A 20,326-nucleotide genomic window follows, 5' to 3' on the forward strand; every position below is an offset into this window, starting at 1 on the left:
TGAATTACTTTTACCTGCAATTTCAAACTTCTGTTCTCTTCTTCCAAACTTTGCTTTTCTGCTTCAAGTCTCTCTCTCTTCCCCCATCCAGAGGCATTCTCAAACTGCAGTCTTTCCAGCTGGGAAGGGTTGGGGTGGGAGGAGGAAGAAGCAAAACAGAAGGGGGGGGAGGGATTAAAAAATAATATGATTCAAAATATAATAATATGATATATATAATTATATGATATATATGATTATATATAATAATATAAAATAATCAGAATAATTTGGGTCAAAAATCCTGTCCTTCACCAGATGAGCCTAATGGCCTCACCTCAGAGGAAGGAGGACATCTTAGAAATCAGTTCAAGATATGAGTTTTACGTGTTTCATAAAATTGAGTACTTGAATTTGAAAAGAAGAAAAAACCAACAAACAAACAAGACAGTCAAGTTTTCACTAATTGTACCTTTACAAAAGTAAAGTATAGATAACGTTTTAATATAATCACTGGAAATCAAATCTAATTAATTTTCCTGCTATTTATGGCACAAAAGTATTAAAAAAAACCAACAATTTTTTTTTAAGAAACATTGAGACTGATTTTGGTCTGACAGTATAGAAGCTCACCTTTTATTCCCCCAAAGATAAAAAATCAGCATGTTTTTAGTTATGGTCTGTTTATACTTTAGAAGAACTATAATGAATATTCATCAAACTGAACTAGTTCTGAAGTATGTCTTCAGTACTAGAAACCACTAGCCTAACAAGCAGAAGTATTTTTAAGTTTGCAAAAATCTGTTTCTTGAAGTCACAACTAATAGTCTTAAGGGAAATACTATCTTTTTATGGCCAATACTGTAAACTTAATTTAGGATAACCAAGCTTTCTGAATTCATTTATCTAAACCACATGTAGGAGAAATTAAAGATAACAATAAAAAGCCATGTTACTAAGTCATATAAAGTAATTATCTAACAACTGATTTTATTTAGTATTCAGAGACAGAGATTTTGTCAGGAATGTATGAAATGTTTCTCATATTTCAAACAAATAATTGGTAAAATGTATTTTTATAGCACAAAGCAGTTATTTGTCAGGTACTAACAGATTTTTATCAGAAGATTATTATTGACAAGTACTTAGTATTAAAAAGTTATTATTTACTAGTACTTATGAAAAGATTAATAGAGATAAAGGTAGATTAAAAAAAACATGAAAATGAAAGGTTCCAGTTCTTTCAACTGAGATTTTAAAAAGTGGAATACTAATACATAATGTCAACATTTTTAGAACTTCACAATTTTCAGTTCTGTGATAACTGAAATAGATTTCTTGATAAAAGTAGCAACTGACAAGACTACAAGGCACTTCTTCATTGAAGAAACAGAATATCTGTGCCAACAAGGCTTCAGAAAGAGCTGAAGAGGTGTATTTTTGAGATACTGGTTACTTCAATTTTAAATCAATTTCTGGCAAATAATGGAAAGCTACTGAACCTGAAGCAAAGAGAATGAGGTGTTACAGCATCAGAGAAACATAATTCAGACCCTGTGAATCATAAAAATGAGATTAGCTAGCTAAATCAAACGGCAAACCTGTCTGTTCCCACCTTATTTCTGAGCAAATAAAAACAATCAGAAACTATAAAGTCAAAGAGACTCATTCAGATTTTCAGAGGAAAGTAGAAATGTTTTCTGAGTCTTCCTGGTATGGACAAAATCATATTCAAAGGAAAATAACAACTGCTTGTTTACTAGCAATGATAATATTTTTCCAGACATTTCTCTAGCTATTATTCTATATATGACAAACTAGAGAATTCCCCCAAAGTCTGAGTAAAGTAGGGGGGAGGGAAAAGTAAAAGAAGTAAGCAATGTTGGTTTTTTTTCTTCATAAGCTCCATCTTCTCCTGATGAAGAATTATAAAAGACAGACGGTAGGGCGGATGTTTCAGTTTCCATGTATAAATGAGAACGTGACCATAAGCTTACTCCTTTGAAAATGAGGTCCATAATGTCCAAAGGCTTACATTATTAAGTATGGGCTCTTTACAAAGTTGCATCTAAGTAATAAATTATAATCCATGGAATAGATACGAAATCAAAGACAAAAGAACTAAAACTTTGCAATAAAATACTTCATTAGCAAATTAATTAGAGCTATCTCCAAATTCTATTTCAAAGCCAATTCACATACTGTATTACAATCACCAACCATTATGAAATTTAACGAGAGCAATGGACAGATTCTCCACATGAGACAGGGTAATCCTGGTTATACATACAAACTGGGAAATGAGAGACTGGAAAGCAAGCCCATGGAAAGAGAACTGGGGGCTTGGATTGATGGTAAGTTGAATGTGAGTTAACAATGTACCCTGGCAGCCAAAAGTGCTGATCATATCCTGGGGTGCATCAAGCACAGCATAGCTGGCGAGTCAAGGAAGCTGGTTTTCCTACCTATGCTGCACTGCTGCAGTGCCATCTCAAGTACTGTGTGCAGTTTTGGTGCATAAATATAGAAAGGACATCAAACTGTTAGAGTGTGTCCAGAGGAAGCGACCAAGATAGTGAAAGGTTTCAAGGGAGACTCATAAGGAGCAGCTGTGGTCACTTGGATTGTTCAGCTTGGAGAAGAGAAAGCTGAGGAGTGACCTCATTTCAGTCTGCAGTTTCTTCAAGGGGGAGGTGCTGATCTCTCTCTGAGAAGGACATGAGGAAATGGCACGTAGCTGCATTTCAGGGGAAGTTCAGTATATTTTTGGCATGGCCTGCCCACTGGTGATGGAGTACAAGATGTTAATTCAGTGCAAAAGACAATGTTAGATGCTTAGATATTCCTAATGAGAACATTAAACTCTATTCACTGAATTTCTGTACAATAACTAGACATTAAGGGATCACATACCTCTGTTTGGCACCAAATTAATTAATTTATTAATTACTTTTCTGCTTCAAATTGTGTAGATTTATAGTTGTTCAAATACCATCTACTGGACTACAATCACAATCCTCATATTTTTTTTCACATAAATATGCAGACACAATGTCTTACAAGTACCCACAAAATATCTGGAACATGAGAAATCCCTATGTTCTTGCAAAGTACCTGCCAAAAGACACAATTCAAATTCTAAGCCTCAAAGTGATGACACTGATTAATACTGAGTAATTTTTGGCAGATTTAAGAAGAGACAAAGGACAAAACTATCGAAAGTGGAATTTCAGTCAGATAATTAAGCACAAGACAGCTACCAAACCAAGCTCTTATGTCAAACAGAAATTTACTTATCTCTTTGTCTGTAAAATTTCAATTCATTGCACCCAAGGTATCTACAAACTTTAAGAATAACAGAATTACAGGTTTGTTATAGTTGGAAGGGACCTCTGGAGATCGTCTAGTCCACCCCCCCTGCCAAGGCAGGGCTACCTAGAGCAGGTTACACAGGAATGTACCTAGGTGGGTTTTGAAAGTCCCCAGAGAGGGAGACTCCATGATCCTTCTGAGCAACCTGCTCCAGTACTCTGCTACCCCCACCTGGTACTTGGGGTCCTTCTTCTCCAGGTACAAGACCCTACACTTGCCCTTGTTGAACCCCATGAAGTTTCTCTCTGCCCAATTCTCCAGACTGTCAAGGTCCCACTGAATGGCAGCACAGCCTTCAGGTGTATCAGCCACTCACCCCCACTTCCTATCATTAGCAGACTTGATCCATGTTTAGCATGGACCAAAAGAGGCTTAGTGGAAACCTTATCACTCTCTACAGCTATCTGAAAACAGGTTGGTGTCAGCCTCTTCTCCCAGGGAACAAACAGTAAGACCAAAGGAAAGGGTCTCAAGTTTCACCAGGGGAGGTTTATATTGGATATCAGGAACAAATTATTAAAATGGTTTTTAAGTGTTGGGACAGGCTGCCCAGGGAAGTGGTTGAGTCACCCACTTCCCTATTTAAAGACCTGTAGACGTGGCACTTTGGGACATGACTTAGTGCTGGACTTGGCACTGTTAACTTAATGGTTGGAGTTGATGAGCTATGATTCTATGTTGCTATGTTTCTTTAAAGAGAACCTGTTTTGTTTTGTTTTCTCTTCATTACATGAAAAACACACACCCTTTTAATTAATCTATTGATGTCTTAAAATCTATTATTTCCTTTCAATTTTCACACAAAAACAATTCATAGGAACATAATACTTATTTTTCATTTTTAAATTTATTACTGAAATTTCAATTAACAAATGCAAATTGACAATAGCAGTGGTATCTACATCCCATCTACAGTGAAAAGAATTTCATGGTTGGGTTTTTTCACATAAAATATACATTGTAATCTGTGCAGAGAATAAGCATGCTTTTGAGTGGAACTACAGATTCTGATTTATAAAGGAATTGAAAACTTAAGAAACAATTTGCAACATGTAAAAAAAAAAAAAAAAAAAAAAAACAAAAACACAAAACCCCCCAAAAAACCAAAAACCCACCCAAACCCCACCTTGGGATGTTTCACTTTCCCTTCAAAGGTGAATATTTTTTCTCTCCAGAAAATGTCTCTACTAACTTGTACTGAATTTTAATGGAAGCATAGAGTGAGGTCAAGTTATTGTGAGTGAAGTGGATAATTGCTGAGGTGAGTGATGGCAATGAAGTACGGTGCACTGTCTTTTGAAACTAGATAATAACATCTTAAAGCTAACTTATACCATTTTATAAGTAACATGAAAGACAGAACCCTGAAAAAAACACAGAGAAAAAGGAGCTCCTCTTGGTACAGTTCATTAGTGGGAAAATCTTAATGCTCTAGTTCAGTTTAAGGCATCACGACAGCAACTGAGGCTCAAAAGGTTTTATTTGAAACAAGTTTTTTCTCCTTCCTTTTCATCAAGGGAAGATGAAGTAAGATGGAGGACAATTAAGCTGCCTACCCATTTTTAGTGGGAGTAGTGACAGCTAAAATAAGGATGGCAAAAAAGAGATGTAACAGTCAATATGGTTCCAGATTGAAAGTGGAAAATTTTCTACACAACCCTCAGGAGCAAGGGAGATTAAGAATGCAGCACTTTTTGTCTGGTTGTAGCACAAACTTTTGCTATCTTTCTATAAAACTTGACAAAAGGTAGGAAAGTGTACTTAGAGAGTTATCATCTCCAGCTTTCTAAAAGAAGTATTTAAAATAGAGAAGGACAGAACACAAGCGTAATGGCAAATAGGTATAGTTTTGATTTGATCTAACAACAATATCAGAAATTGATATGACTGACAATGATATCAGCACAAAAAAAAAAAAAAAAAAAAAAAAAGCCAATTCAACCAGAAATTCTTTCAGCAAAAGGTTGGGTTTTTTTTACAAAATTGGTGGGGTTTACAGCAGCATTTTTCTGAGAGAGATTCTCTAAACATCCTAAATAAAACTTGTCTATGCAAGATACATCACATTATATGCAAGGTCTTTTCTACAGCAGAACAGATTGAAAACAGAAGTTTCATTTATCTATTTACAATCTGGACCTTACTCAACCACATCAAAACATTAACTTCTAGTTCTACCTGTCTTCATACTAATGATCTGCAGGCAAACCAAATATGGCCTACAGACCTGTGAACCAGAGAAGCAAGAATTCCTATTCAAACTAATAAAAAGAAACCTCTGGCAGCCTCACTCAAATACTTGTAAAAACATCTGTTTCAGCTTACACAGATCAAAAATGAAAATTTAAAATCAATATGCAATTTTGTGCTTTAAACAACTGCATAGAGCTTTTTCAGGCTTTAAAGCGAGATGAATGAATACACATCTTCAAGATTCTTGATATCCTCACTATATTGTACATGGAGGTAATTTCCACTCATCTACGCTACAAATTATTCTACAAACTTAAAGCAAGAGACACACTGAACATAAAGTTTAATAAGTCACAGGTTGATTATGAATTAAGAATCATGGCACTCTCCTAATAAAGAAAACCTATTGAAATAACTATAAAGCTTCATAAAGAAATTAGTGAATTTGACTCTTACTACCTTTTCCCCACAGTTACTTACAAAACTTGGCAAAATAACTCTCTTGATTTCTGAAGCAAATGTTCCCTTTCTGTAAGACAGAAGTACTAAATCTCAAAAAAATCATATCCAACGACCTTTTCAAAGCCAGAGTCAAGAACTCAATAGTTGTGCAGTTTTACCAAATATCTTCCAAGTTGTACATTGTCAAGAAATTCAAGGACAGAGAATCTACCATTTCACGCTGGTAGTTTTGTTTATTTATGAGATGTTGTCAACTTTTAAAGTACTGAATGCATTTCAGCTGCTAGAAGGACTGGCAAAAGTGCAACTTCATTAAATATGGCACGTAGGTAGATTGGATCAAATGAATTAAAATCAACCTCTGTCAGAGGAGTCAACCCTCAAGCAGGAGCCGTGTGTTTCTTCATCAAGAATGCATTGTGATACATTGTTGTTACAATTTGTAACACAGTTATAATACTGGATCTGAAGATCTTTTCGCAATGGTGTAAATGAATGGTATCAAGCTGTTAAAGACACTCTCAGCACAACTGGGAGAAAAAAAAAGTCTATACTTGGAGGTTGGGAGATCAGGAAAAAATTGATGCAAGCAGAAACATTTTCAAAAAGATACAAGGAGAAGAGATCAGACTCCTGAATCTCATTCTTTGAAATCCCTCTCAGTTTTAGGTCAGAGGTGTCTACAGAACTAAGATAACAATGGTTCAATTCCACTGCATACCTCCCTTTGGGAAAGGTGAAATAGAAAGACTTCATGTAATCAAGACACCCATGTCCAACTGAATAGGAAATACTGTCAAGAATCTTCATTATCTGCACTATAATAATTTTTGTGTTTTTTTTTTTTTTTGTTTGTTTGTTTTGTTTTGGTTGTGTTTTGTTTTGGTTTTGTTGTTTGTTTGTGGTTTTTGTTTGGGACATTTGGGGGGAGATTTGTTTTATTTGTTTTAAGATTTCTACTGCTAGAAGTCTGTAAGAGGTTGGTGACAACTGCAGAAGCTCCTAAGGCCTCAAAGGAAACCCACTAGCTTGCCTGTTTCCAAGTCCAGCACTGCTGTGCACAGGTGTGATGTTCGCTGGCAAGCAAAACTATTATTTACCATGTGTGACACCAGGTGGTTTTGCAATGATTATTTACAGTGCATGTGACTGTTTCTAGATTTTTTTTTCCTTTTTCATCTAAAAGAAGTCATCATGGACTGCCAGAATCCATAGTATTCTTACTACAGGAAAGGGAAGACAAATGTTGGCTACCTTTTTATTTTACAAGTATTTCAATATTCAACATAGGAAAAATAAATTTACTTTGCTTTTTCTCTTATTGTGAGCAAGTCTGCCAAGAACACCATTTAGTCCATCAGAAACTATATTGAAAGCATGATAAATGTGCCTGACAATATCTTGAGACACTGAGCCCTGCAACAAATTGAACTTTTAATGAATGCTTATATTTATAACAGTGTGTCTGTCTGAGCACCAGCTTGTTTTCTAATCAAATATTTCTTCCTTCTAGTACAACTCAAATGTTTAAGTCTGCTGCAAGCTGGTATCATTGCACAATGTTGACATTAAAAGAACAGTTGTTGATTTACAGGCATTTATTTTCCTCTCCACCATCTACACACAGAGAAAACTCTTTTGTGTGTATGACTAATTTACTACAAGTTTTTTCTGCAGCAATATATGCTGTCCGTAGATATATAAAAAAATTAAGGGCTGAAACTTTACAACAGTCATAAATAATATATGCAGAGAGGCATATATAATTTCAAGAACAGGAAAATGCTAGGAGCGAGGTGGGGAAAATTACCTTTGATCTGATAGATCTTTCTTTCCATGATTCTGGCACTGTTTTTATCAGTTTCCTTTCCTTTACGTCCATCTTATATCCTTAATGCAGCTTTAACAGTCAATCTTAACATGCACATCAGGACATGATATTCCCCACATTTCAGATGTTGTCTGCTGCATTCATGTCTAAAATGTAGCATCTGCATGGATCATAACGTATCTGGTGAAGCCCCACTCAAAGCAATGAATTCACATGAAGAGTCATTTAATATCTACCACCAGCTGTTCAGGACAATTTACTATGCACTCAAGGAAAAAAGGTTTTCTATCAATGAGTATCAGATGAAATTATCCATAAAGCCTGTTCAAAATTCTGCTTTCACCAATTATCTGAAAATAATTTAAAACTTCAGACTAACTGCTTTTATCTAGCTGTTGAGATCAATAAAAAGAATACTAACATAACATGCACTCATTTTCATTGTAAACTTATGACACGTTTTTATGTTTAACCTTATTTTAAACAACAGATAATTACATTTTTCAGGTGAAAAAAACTAAAATGACTAAACAAATACTGAAATTTTCTAGCTCTATGCTAGCTTTCTCCACTGTAACCACAATTCATAAAATAGGCTGAGACTAGAGGAATATCAAACTGTCAGTGACTACCAAGACATAAGCACTTCTTACTTACTTCACATTTTCATATGCGAATAACAAACTATTGTAAAAGATATCCAGGAAACAAGTTAGAACTAGGAAGGACTGTTAGAATAATGATGTTAAAACATACGCTATAAATAATACATCTGTTTGCCATAAGATTGCCAGAGGAGGGCCATGAGGATAATCAGGGGACTGGAGCACCTCCCATATGAAGACAGGCTGAGAAAGTTGGGTTTGTTCAGCCTGGAGAAGAGAAGGCTGCGTGGAGACCTCATAGCAGCCTTCCGGTATCTGAACGGGGCCTATAGGGATGCTGGGGAGGGATTCTTCATCAGGGACTGTAGTGATACGACAAGGGGTAATGGTTTAAAACTTAAACAGAGGAAGTTTAGATTGGGTATAAGGAAGAAACTCTTTACTGTTAGGGTGCTGAGGCACTGGAATGGGTTGCCCAGGGAGGTTGTGAATGCTCCATCTCTGGTGGTGTTCAAGGTCAGGTTGGACAGAGCCTTGTGTAGCATGGTTTAGTGGGAGGCGTCCCTGGCCATGGCAGGGGGGTTGGAACTAGATGATCTTAAGGTCCTTTCCAACCCTAACTATTCTATGATTCTATGATTCTAAGATGTAGGGACAAGTCTATCAAACAGATATTCTTGAAGGCTTGCCAGAAAAGCATGGATGTTTGAATGAGTATCTAAAAACAAGTAAGAGTATGACTATTTTTATTTTTTTTTTTAATACATGTGGTGCTATTCTAGATGTCTCTTCTCCCAGATGGTGTCTATTTTCATATACATAATTACATGATCCCCCTAAGAGCTTTACCATCTCAGACTACCCCACAATTTAGTACAACATTAAGTAAATTAAAAACTTCATCCCCATTGGACCCCAAAGTTGATTTTACTATTAATGGAATAGAACAGTAAATCTGTCAGGTAAACCATGACAGGTGATAATTAGAGGTAGGTTTCCTTCTGAAATCTAGGTCAACCAAATGAAATTAAAAGACAAAAAACCATCTGCTTTGTTTACACCTGGAGGAGAAAGAAGTCTGCACTTGCGCTATCACTATTTCTAACTGTCGTGGTTTAAACTGATCCACACAGCTCGTTCACTCACTCTCCCTTTCTCCCTCTTTCTTTCCTTCCCTTCCCCCCCACCCCCCCCCACCCCCCCCGCCCTGCTCCCGGAGGGATGGGGAGGGGAATTGAGAGAATGTAACTCCCACGGGTAGAGATAAGAACAGCCCGGTAACTAAGGTATAACACAAACCACTGCTGCTACCACCAATGATAATAATGATAAGAGAAAATAACAAGAGAAATGAATACAATACCACTACCGAACACGTTTGACTCTCCCAAAGAGAGCCTGTGCCCTTCCGGGTAACTCCCAGTCACCTCCCTGGTCATGACGTGCTGTGGTATGGAATACCTCTTTGGCTAGTTTGGGTCAGCTGTCCTGTCTCTGCTTCCTTCCGGCCTCCCCTCGTCCCCGGCAGAGCATGAGACTCACAAAGTCCTTGGCCAGAATAAACATTACTTAGCAACAATTAAAAACAATCGGTGTTATCAGGTCTCTGCCCAGGCTGGAAGTCAAAACACAGAGCTTGCACCAGCTACTAAGAAGGAGAAAAACAGCTACTGCTGAACCCAGGACACTAACACTATTGCACAGGTCAAAAAAAGGTCTACAAAACAATACTTGCCAGTGCTGAAAACTTGGTCATAACCAGATTTGAAATATTTTCCTATCAGAAACTGAAAGTACGTCTTACATAGGCAATACATTTCAGTGTTTAAATAAAAACAATTAATGATTAAGAGGCTCGCTACAAGTATATGTCATACTGCAACTAAACCCAATGAGCCTTAACAAAACCAGATCCACTGAAAAGCACTTACAGTCTCCTCAAGACACAGTAGGCCCATAAATCTGTTGTCCTTAATTCTACAGCCCTGCTTATAAGTGTCTGAAAGATAGCATCATGAAATCGATTATGTTTTTGAGCAATAAATATATAAATGAATAAATAAATTCTGCCACAAGAATTCAGAGTCCTAATTCTGATTGTATCTCTTTCTCTAATAGCTGGCGATCAGTATAGTGACAAACCAGGTATTTTCACATGCCACAGTTATACATTTTTTTCTGAAATAAAAAAGCATTATAAAGTCCTGCTGCCAATTCACTAGTGTACATAAGCAGAAGCTACACACTAACAAAAAATTTATACAAAGCACCTGTGTCCTTACCCCTAAACTAATACGAAAATCAGCTTTCCCAAAGACCAATTGGTATCATAAGGAGATATCAATCATAAATGAAATTAAAAAGTAAACAAACAAACAAAAAAACAAACAAAAAGACAGCCAAACAAAACAGGTCCTCAACATAAAAAGGACATGGAGTTGTTGGAGCAAGGCCAGAGGCAGGCCACGAGGATGAGCAGGGAACTGAAGCACCTCCTGTATGAAGACAGGCTGAGAAAGTTGTGACTGTTCAGCCTGGAGAAGAGAAGGCTGCGTGGAGACCTCACAGAAGCCTTCCAGTATCTGAAGGCAGCCTATAAGGATGCTGGGGAGGGACTCTTCATCAGGAACTGTAGCAACAGGACAAGGGGTGATGGGTTTAAATAGGGGAAGTTCAGGTTAGATATAAGGAAGAATGACGTCTTAAGAAGAAAAGAGTTTGGCTGAGATATAAGCCAAGGAAACCGAGGGATTTTCACCTATGGTCTAAAGAGAGCAAATATGTATATGTTTTATTCATTTTTATAGCCAGACAATATATCAAACATGTCCACATGTCGTGGTCAACTAAGTTACTAATGCATATGAAATATGAACCATGTACTTTATTTTCTTTCAGAAGAGAATTTAGCAATCTGTAGTTCATGGTGCAAACCTCATACATTACCAATACACATCCATTTTTTCTTATCAGTAAAGTGGGTTTTAACTGAAAGAAGCACATAAGAAACTGATTCCTTAGTCACATATATACAAAAAAATTACACTTTATTATTAAGAGCACTAATGCATGTTCTACCTGCAAATTCAATCAGAAAAAATAAAAATAATAAAAACTAAACATGTTCAATTTAATCTGCCTTGCAAAATAAAACAGAATATCAGCCTCATCCCAGTGTTTGTTCTTGGTGCAACTTTGTCAAATATTTGCTAATAGAAATATTTCTGTATTTTACCACCGTTCCTGGTTGGGGAGCTTTCCTACTGTACATATATTTGGAGTCAAAAAGGTAGCAGGCCATACATTTGCATGCCTCAAAATATAATATTTGGGTAAGAACCATTCCTGAATTTTATCAATATTGATATTGAATGAATTTCTAAAGTAGCCTAGATGAAATAATCACTGTGACTACATTCTCCAGCTTAAAGTTGAAAGTGTTCTGGTTTAAGTCTTGAGTTTCTGGTATCACTGGGGGACTCATAGGAACCCTCTGAGGTACCTGTGGGTACCTGCTTCTTCCATGTAAGGAGCCACTAAAATAACTGTCCCTTCATTATCAGAATCTTGGACCCAGGCAGAGCTTCAGGAGGATGTGGCTCTGCAAGTGCCAGGCTGCAGTTTGTCCCTTGAGCCTCTGATTGGACATGTGGTCTCCTAGCCTGCAAGAGGTGTGTTGCTGTCAAGGGACCGCTTCCTTGTGAAAGACCTGTGGAAAGAAGCTACCAGACTGCACAGCATCAGGGAGGATGAGAAACAGATGGACTAAATCTTCACTGAGACCTTTCAACTTCAAGAGCCCAAACTGTCAGCAGCAGGGGAGGGGCAGGAAGAGCCTATGTCTATGAAGCTGGAAAGTGGAAACTCCCATGGTGATGAAGGCTGAAAGTGGTGACTTCTCACACTAGGAAGAAGGCTTATGACCCACCTAACAACTTGCACTTTCAGAACAGGTTCACTGCCCTTGCAGTTGATGAGAAGCCTCTCTGGAGAGTGAGCCTGGGCCACCCAGGATCACTAGAAAGAAGTGGTGAATAGAGCAAGAGCAGACTCCTAGTGCGGGGGAACGGTGGCATCCATCTGCTGGTGTGAGGGAGGTTTGCTTCTTGCTGTTTGCTGCAGCTAATGAATGAATGCCCCCATTAGAAAAAAAAATTAAAAAATTCTGGATTTATAAATTAGAAAAAAAAAGGTAAGAAATCTATTTGGTTTCTTCTACATTTGACAAATTTGCCATAATGTTTTAAATTTTTTAAAGCTGTTTGTCATGGTTTAAGCCCAGGCCATAAATCAGAACCAAGTGGTCAACTCCCCTCCCCCACCCCCCTGTTTCTTCCCCCCACTCCCGGAGGTATGGGAAGGAGAATTTAAAGAATGTAACTCCCACGGGTTGAGATAAGAGCAGTTTATTAACTAAGGTATAACACAAACCACTACTGCTACCACCAATAATAATAACGAAAAAGGAAATAACAAGGGAAGAGAATACAATACCACCCGCCCACCGATACCGATACCCAGCCCTACTGAGCAGTGAGCCAGCCCTTCAGGGTAACTCTCAGTTTACATACTGGGCATGACGTGCTGTGGTATGGGATACCTCTTTGGCTAGTTTGGGTCAGGTGTCCTCTCTCTGCTTCCTCTTGACTTCCCCTCCTCCCTCTCAGAGCATGAGACTCAGAAAGTCCTTGGTCAGCGTAAATATTACTGAGCAGCAACTAAAAACATCAGTGTTATCAGCGCTGTTCCCAGGCTGAAAGTCAAAAACACAGTGCTGCACCAGCTACTAAGAAGGAGAAAAATGACTGCTACTGCTGAACCCAGGACACTGGTTTAATAATATCTCTCAGATACAAATATCCTATTATGAATTAGGAAACATCCTGAAATTTTCCTCTCTTCCCCCATAAGTTGAACATGATAAGAGAGACCTACTTACTTACTGAAATAAAAAATATTTATAACTAAATTACCAATAAGAAATTGTCCATCAAGTCATTGTTTCTCTAAAACTTACACTGTTGTTTGAAAAAAATACTCATATTACATACCTCACCCATATATACATATATAATTTTATGCAGACGCATCAGTTGACCTTACAGTTACATTTCATTGTGGGCAATAGTAGTTGTAGTGAAAGGTTTTATTACATGAAGAAAAAGTAGAGGATATCTTACCAATGAATCTTAGAATGGTTGAGGCTGGAAGGGACTACTAGAAGTCATTTAGTACAAACCCCCTGGGCTCAAGAAGCACCACACAGAACCACTTGCCCAGAACCATGTCCAAATGGCTTTTGAATATATCTAAGGTGGGAAACTCACCAATGTCTCTGGGCAACCTGTGTACTTGTGTCAGTGTTTGGTCAACCTCAGAGTATAAAATTGTTTCTTGATGTTCAGAGGGTACCTCTTGATTTTCAGTGTGTGCCCATTGTTTCTGATCCTGTCACTGGGCACCACCAAATAAAGCCAGGCTCCGTCTTCTCTACACCTTCCCTTCAGGTATTTACAAATGTTCATAAGATACCTCTGAGCCTTCTCTTTTCCAGGCTGAACAGTTGCAGCCCTCAGCCTTTCCTAATATGACAGGTACTCCAGTCCCTTTGTCATCTTAGTGGTCCTCTGCTGGACTCTCTCCAACATGTCCATGTCGCTCACATACTAGAAATGGACTCATCACTTCAGGTGTGGCTTCCACTAATGCTGAACAGAGGTAAATGATCACTTCCCTCAACCTGCTGGCAGTGCTTCTCCTAATACAGCCCATGACAACTCTTTGCTGAAAGATCACACTGTTGACTCATGTTCAAACTTTATTTAATATCCTCTATTTTTTAATTCGCTCCCCAACACCAACAACATTGCTTGGCTTTCTATTAAGGGCTTGACCCCTAACCTTATTTTCCAGCTCTGACTGGGACTAAGACCCACTACAGATGTCTTGGCTGTCCTAACTTTCCTTCTGCTCCCCAATTCCAGCCCCACCCCAACAGCACCTCTAAGTTTTCTCTTTTGCTCAAACCTAACCTAAGCTTCTGGCTCAGACTGGGACAAAGAACATCACCTCCAGAACTTCTGCCAGTATCACTGCTCAGTTAGATGTTGTTCAGTTATATTGCCCCCCTACTCCTATAGCTTTGATGTATTTTAAAAGTGATGCTCATAGTATAAAATATACCAACAATTACATCAAAGGTCATACTGGCCTTACTTGGCTGTGCCAGTAGTTCACTGCACTAGCTTAAATCAGTTATTTGACTCTGCAGATTTATGACATTGCTTAAGAAAGTCCCTTTTTGCTATGGTTTTTCAGGCCACTCAATATAAGCTTTCTACCTGGGATCCGTTCTAGCTTACTTTTCATACTGGCCAGTTCTAAAGGTTTCCCAATTCATTGAAATTGCTCATAAATCAAATGGTTTTCACTCCTCCTTGTACAAAACCTCAGAGTAATTTCTGACTTCAGAAACAAATTTGAAGCCTTGGTTCCAACACAGTCCAGTAACTATGTACTCAAAACTTTAATATTAGTCATCCTTTAAGTAGCCTTTGACTTGAAAGTCATTTTTTAAATAATAACAAAATCCCTCAGATTAAAGTGCTTCCCACAATTAGAAACAGAGACTGAATCTAAACTCCTTTGGCTGTTCATATTTTTGTAACATCCTTTTTTCTTCAAGGTCTTCTAATTCTCAATTTTGTGTTACATTTAGCAAAATATTGGTGCACGCATAAGTATGACCTTACATAAAAATGGCATGTACAACATGCCCATTTGCTATATTCTTAATGCAAGTGATATTTGAAATGGGATTAATACAATTTAATTCTCAAACTGCATTTCCTTTTTTGCCTAAAGCTAAACATAAGAATATTAGTTCAACAAAGATTAATCTAAATTAACATTATACATCTGTTTAGGTGAATTAGGTTCTCTAATCTCAGTCAAGGAAAGAATTCACATTTCAGCTAATGCCTCGGAGAATACTGCTTGAAATTAATTTATAAGGGACACACGTAAACCAAAACTCTCAAAATTTGGCAAGCCATCACTCTTCTGGAAAGTGAGAACTCCAATGTGCTGAGAAGTGCATAGCTGCTTTTGCTATTATGCATGAAGAGCTGAATTTTTAATCCAGGGAAAAAGTAAAAATTCCCATATTAAGTAGGAAATTAATCTGAAATTATTTTCTTTTTTTGAAAGAAATAAATTACACCTTATTCTTTATGTTTCACTATCAAGCAAGGGAAAACTGGAGCTCTTGATATTCACACCAATAGGGTTTGGTTTGTTTGCTTTACAAACAGTAGCATGCTTTTCTTGCAATTGATTGGATTATGACAAAACACAGAAGGGGTGACAGCAGTAATAGATTAAACAAACTGCATTAAAAATCCCCAAGTAAATGGCAGAAATTGTTTCAGGCATAGGTGTCATAGCAATAATTTCTCCTAATTTAATTTGAAATCTCAAAGGGCAACTGATTTGGAGGATCCTTAACCAAAAAGATATGAAGCTAAATATGAGCTTTCATCCCTCAATTTGCCTCAGAGACATCTTTATGGGGGAAAAAAAAAGCCTAAAACCAAAAAACAGTCTGATCACTAGTCCCCCAGTGTACTTAAAGGTTCAATACCAGGCATTTTGGTTTACATTTCAAAAAAAAAAAAAAAATATAATAGGCCTCTGCTGCTAATATCTCTTCTTTTTTTTTTTTTTTTTTTTTTCAGAAGGGCAACACCTCTCTGTTTTCAACTGATTTTTAAGGCAATCTTCCATCCTGACTTTATACTGCTGAACTAAACCAAATGTATGGATAAATAAGGAACTGTAAGAAACTGGTCAATCAGTAGTGGTCAGCATGAGCGGAAGCACTCAAAGCAAGTTCAAATTGTCATCAGTCTCAAGAATTTCCTAGACTTTATCTGTATTATATGCTGCAGATCAGAATGCTGTTCAAACCATTTAAGTTAGGAACTATGCAAAATCACTTAATCTAACAGATGAATATTGTTGACTTTTCAGATTAATAGTTAAATGGTGCTGGGAATTGGATGCTTGCTGTAACTGTAGGTCTCTAAAGATAAATACATCTTAGATTACTAAAATAATAAACAGTGTGAAACCACACTAGCATTTGTAATCACTACTTTCCTGTGGGCAAATCAATCCATTCCAACGTATTTAATGAAAATTTGAAAGTCCAATAGGACATAATATTAAATTCTCAAGAAAATCAAGATTGTATCAAAGTTGCTTGATGAATACTAGACTATTGTACCGCCGTTACTTAAAGTGCAGGAAACGTGCAACATACATCGGATTCCAAAAGTTGTCATGTTATGGCACAGTGAGCTTTTTTCTTAAACAGTCTATGCTAAAACGGACAGATTAAAACAGTATTTAAGCTTATTTTGCCTTCTACACAGAAAGTTTGCTATGATTCAAGAAATGCAGGATCTGACCTTGTTCACAGAAATTTTAAGGTGTTACTAGACCTTTCCAATCAGAAACTGATAATTGAAATCAGCAGATTTCCCATTGACTTCAGTGGTATCACTCATGCTGCTGCTCAAGGAAATATGCAGCATTCCACTGATACAAACAAAACAAGTTTTGTGATTATATCCAAACAGGACACTCATTATTTTTACTTAAGATTCAATTCTTTGTTTGAAAATTATCTGAAAATATAATGCTTCAGTGCAGAGGCACTTACTTCAGTCTTCAGTGCAAGACAGCTCTCTTTACATGTGAAGACCAAAGAAGAAAATTTCTATTACATATTAAACAGAAAAATAACGGGGGGGGGGGACGGACGGGGGACGACAACAAACAAAAAACACACAAAAAACCAAACCCAAAACCCAGCATATCTGATTTTCTTCCTTTCCTACCTCTCATGGAAGTACTACCTCTTTGTTCTGGAAGCAGTACAGCTCTGTTGTTGTCCTGGGTTCAGCAGTAGTAGTCATTTTTCTCCTTAGTAGCTAGTGCAGTGCTATGTTTTCATTTTTTGGCCTGGGAACAATGTTGATAAGGCTGATGTTTTTAGTTGATGCTCAAATGTTTGGTCTGACCAAGGACTTTCTGAGCCTCATGCTCTGCCAGGGAGGAGGGGAGGCTGGGAGGAAGCAGAGACAGGACACCTGACCTAAACTAGCCAAAGAGGTATTCCATACCACAGCACGTCATGTCCAGGATGTAACGGGGAGTTACCCAGAAGGGCTGGGACTGCAGGGTTGGACGAAGTATCGGTCGGTGCTCGGCTGGGGGGAGTGGGGTGAGTTATCGGTTGGCTGGTGCTGAGGTGTTGTATTCTCTCCCCTTGTTATTTCCTTTAGCATTATTATTATTGGTGGTAGCAGTAGTGGTTTGTGTTATACCTTAGTTACTAAACTGTCCTTATCTCAACCCATGGGAGTTGCATTCTTTTCGATTCTCCTCTCTGTCCCTCTGGGAGCAGGGGGAGGGCAAGAAGGGGGGGAGTGAGTGGACGGGCTTTGTGGCTGGGTTTAAACCACAACAGTTGTATATGCTACAGCTAAGTCAAAAAGAAAATTCAATTTCAGCAGTGACAATAAAACAATAAATCTGAAGTTTTATTCCATGCACATAAGTTAGGAAGCAAATTACCTAACCATTCTGAAAGTTGTATCAATATAACTGTATCACAGATGACAGGCATGAAGCTACCTTAGTTTAAACACTAAATATTCAGGCATATTCTTTATTTCATAGAATAAGATCCTTTAAAGCCAAGAAACTTCATTACAGTTCCTCACACATTTTTGCTTCAAAGGCATGTAAAAAATTAGTTATTTACCAGATACAGAACATGAAACTATAGTATTACACAGGAATGGATTTCACAAGGCTGTATAGACTTTTGACTAGCATAGGCAGTGATTCCTGACAGTCTTGCTGAGTCCACAACGGAAACTCTTTGCAAGTACAAAGGATCCTGGATAAATAAAGTACCACTTGACCAAGAGCATATCTATACAGAACTACATGGGAAATGGACCATGCTAATACAGTATTAAGTAACTTTGGCATCATTTTGGACTTCTCAGTCTAAGCTATGAAAAATGGGTTTCGTTAAAAATCTAATGCTAACCTCTAGGACAAAACAAGCAAACAAACCTCTACACATGATGCCTCTTTAGCATGGTATTCATTTCACAGAAAATCAGCGTATGTTTCAATATGCACACATATGTTTCTTTTAAACATATTGCCTCCATAGAAATAATACGAGGTTTTCATCTTTCAGTTGTAACAGAATGTCCTTGGTTTGTGTTTGTATTGCTAAACATGTAATGGAGACCCAGGAAATAGTGGCAAGTACAACTCAATACAGTTTAAATATCTTGTTAGAAGCCAGTGGGGGGGGGGGGGGGGGGAGAAAATCAGTGAAACAGGAGATTTTCTGAGCACTTTCCAAATTCCAAAAACTGTTGGAAAATAGGCAGTCAATTGGAATCTTGAAAATGGTCACTTTTAGAATCCTGATGGACACGGTTCTGGGCCATCTTGTCTAGACTGCTTTTGCCAAGAAAGCTTGGACCAGATGATCCTTGAAGTCCCTTCCAACCTGGTATTCTATGATTCTATGATTCTGCCCTACCACAAAATATACTTAATGATGGGCAGTAAAACCATTCAGGTAAAGTACATAATTTCTAGAGAAAACACTAAGTCTGATCTGGTAACTGATTTATGAATACAGTGGAAAGAATAGTTAAGGCTGTACGAGAATTTGTGCTTAAGCCACGGTCCAGGATTCTTCCCTTACTCTCAAACTACCTACCTAAAAAATATTGGAATTTAGTCAGGAGAAAGAAATGTGTATAACCAGAGTAATTTTTTTAAGTCCTTTTATCAAACCACAAATCAGAGGTGTTGGGACATCATCATTACATTTTACTCAGTCTGAAAATCACACCAGCCATTTAAAACAAATAAAAGACTAAGCCCAGTAAGGAAAACTCTAGATCTAGTCTGAAAATAATAAGAATGCACCGAATTTCCACTCTATAAAGACATGTGAGTTCTCAAATAATTCAGGCATTGTTCTCAGAAAAGTGCCTAATGATATCCTAAGCCTGGAGGATTCTGATATCAAACGTTATAAAGACTCCTTTTAGCCCACTAAAACACTACTGGCTATTCTGTAGTATGTAAGAGCATCATAAATTTAATTTTGGGTAGCTCATTTTATTCCTGTGATATCTATGCATAGTATGCTGTATTTCTCTGCATCTTAGATGAGAATTAAACAGAACAACTCACAGTAGTCAGTACAACCATTAAGGTTACTGTTTGATAATAATTATGTTTTCTGCAGGGTTCAGGGAACAATCAGGCAATGAGCATGGGACAAAATATGTGGTCTTAATACATGTATCTACATTTCCTGTGAGATCATCAGAGTATCACTGTTTCCAATTCACATATATACTAAGTGAATGAAAATAGGTATTACAAGTAAGTACCTCTGGAGCACTGTCACACTATAAGCTAATTTCATGATACAGATTTCTGGAAAAGGTGGGAAGTCTTTAACAAGAACTAGCTGTTAACAACCCAAGTCTCCAAAAAGGCTGTTCTGGTTTAAACAGAATTTCAATGTCTACAGTGAGAATAGAAAACTTGATTTATCCAGAATCCTCATTCACCTTAGTGAAGTTGCCACCACCTGGGAAAAAACAGGTAGGGAACCATTACCCTTTTTAAAAGAAAGTAGTGCACTTAGGTGGATTGCTGTAATATACAGTGTAAAACATCTATGGACAGAGACAGAAAACAGGAAGAACAGAAATGTCTCTACCTAAGATATAAAATGTTAACTTAGCCTGTGTCCCTTTTTCATCTA

General features: G+C 37.4%; 1 protein-coding gene across 1 annotated transcript in view; it reads right to left on the reverse strand.

Annotated features, from left to right (window-relative positions):
• The window catches only part of CCDC102B (coiled-coil domain containing 102B), a 141,266-nt gene that overhangs the window by 99,921 nt on the left and 21,019 nt on the right, over positions 1-20,326 (reverse strand). Inside the window, exon 5 of the mRNA XM_065669342.1 lies at positions 15-119. Coding sequence (XP_065525414.1) covers positions 15-119 — 105 coding nt within the window. The remainder of the gene's footprint in view (positions 1-14; positions 120-20,326) is intronic.

Source organism: Lathamus discolor, chromosome 2 (genome assembly GCF_037157495.1).
Source record: "Lathamus discolor isolate bLatDis1 chromosome 2, bLatDis1.hap1, whole genome shotgun sequence".
In the NCBI taxonomy this organism is placed as follows: Eukaryota; Metazoa; Chordata; class Aves; order Psittaciformes; family Psittacidae; genus Lathamus; species Lathamus discolor.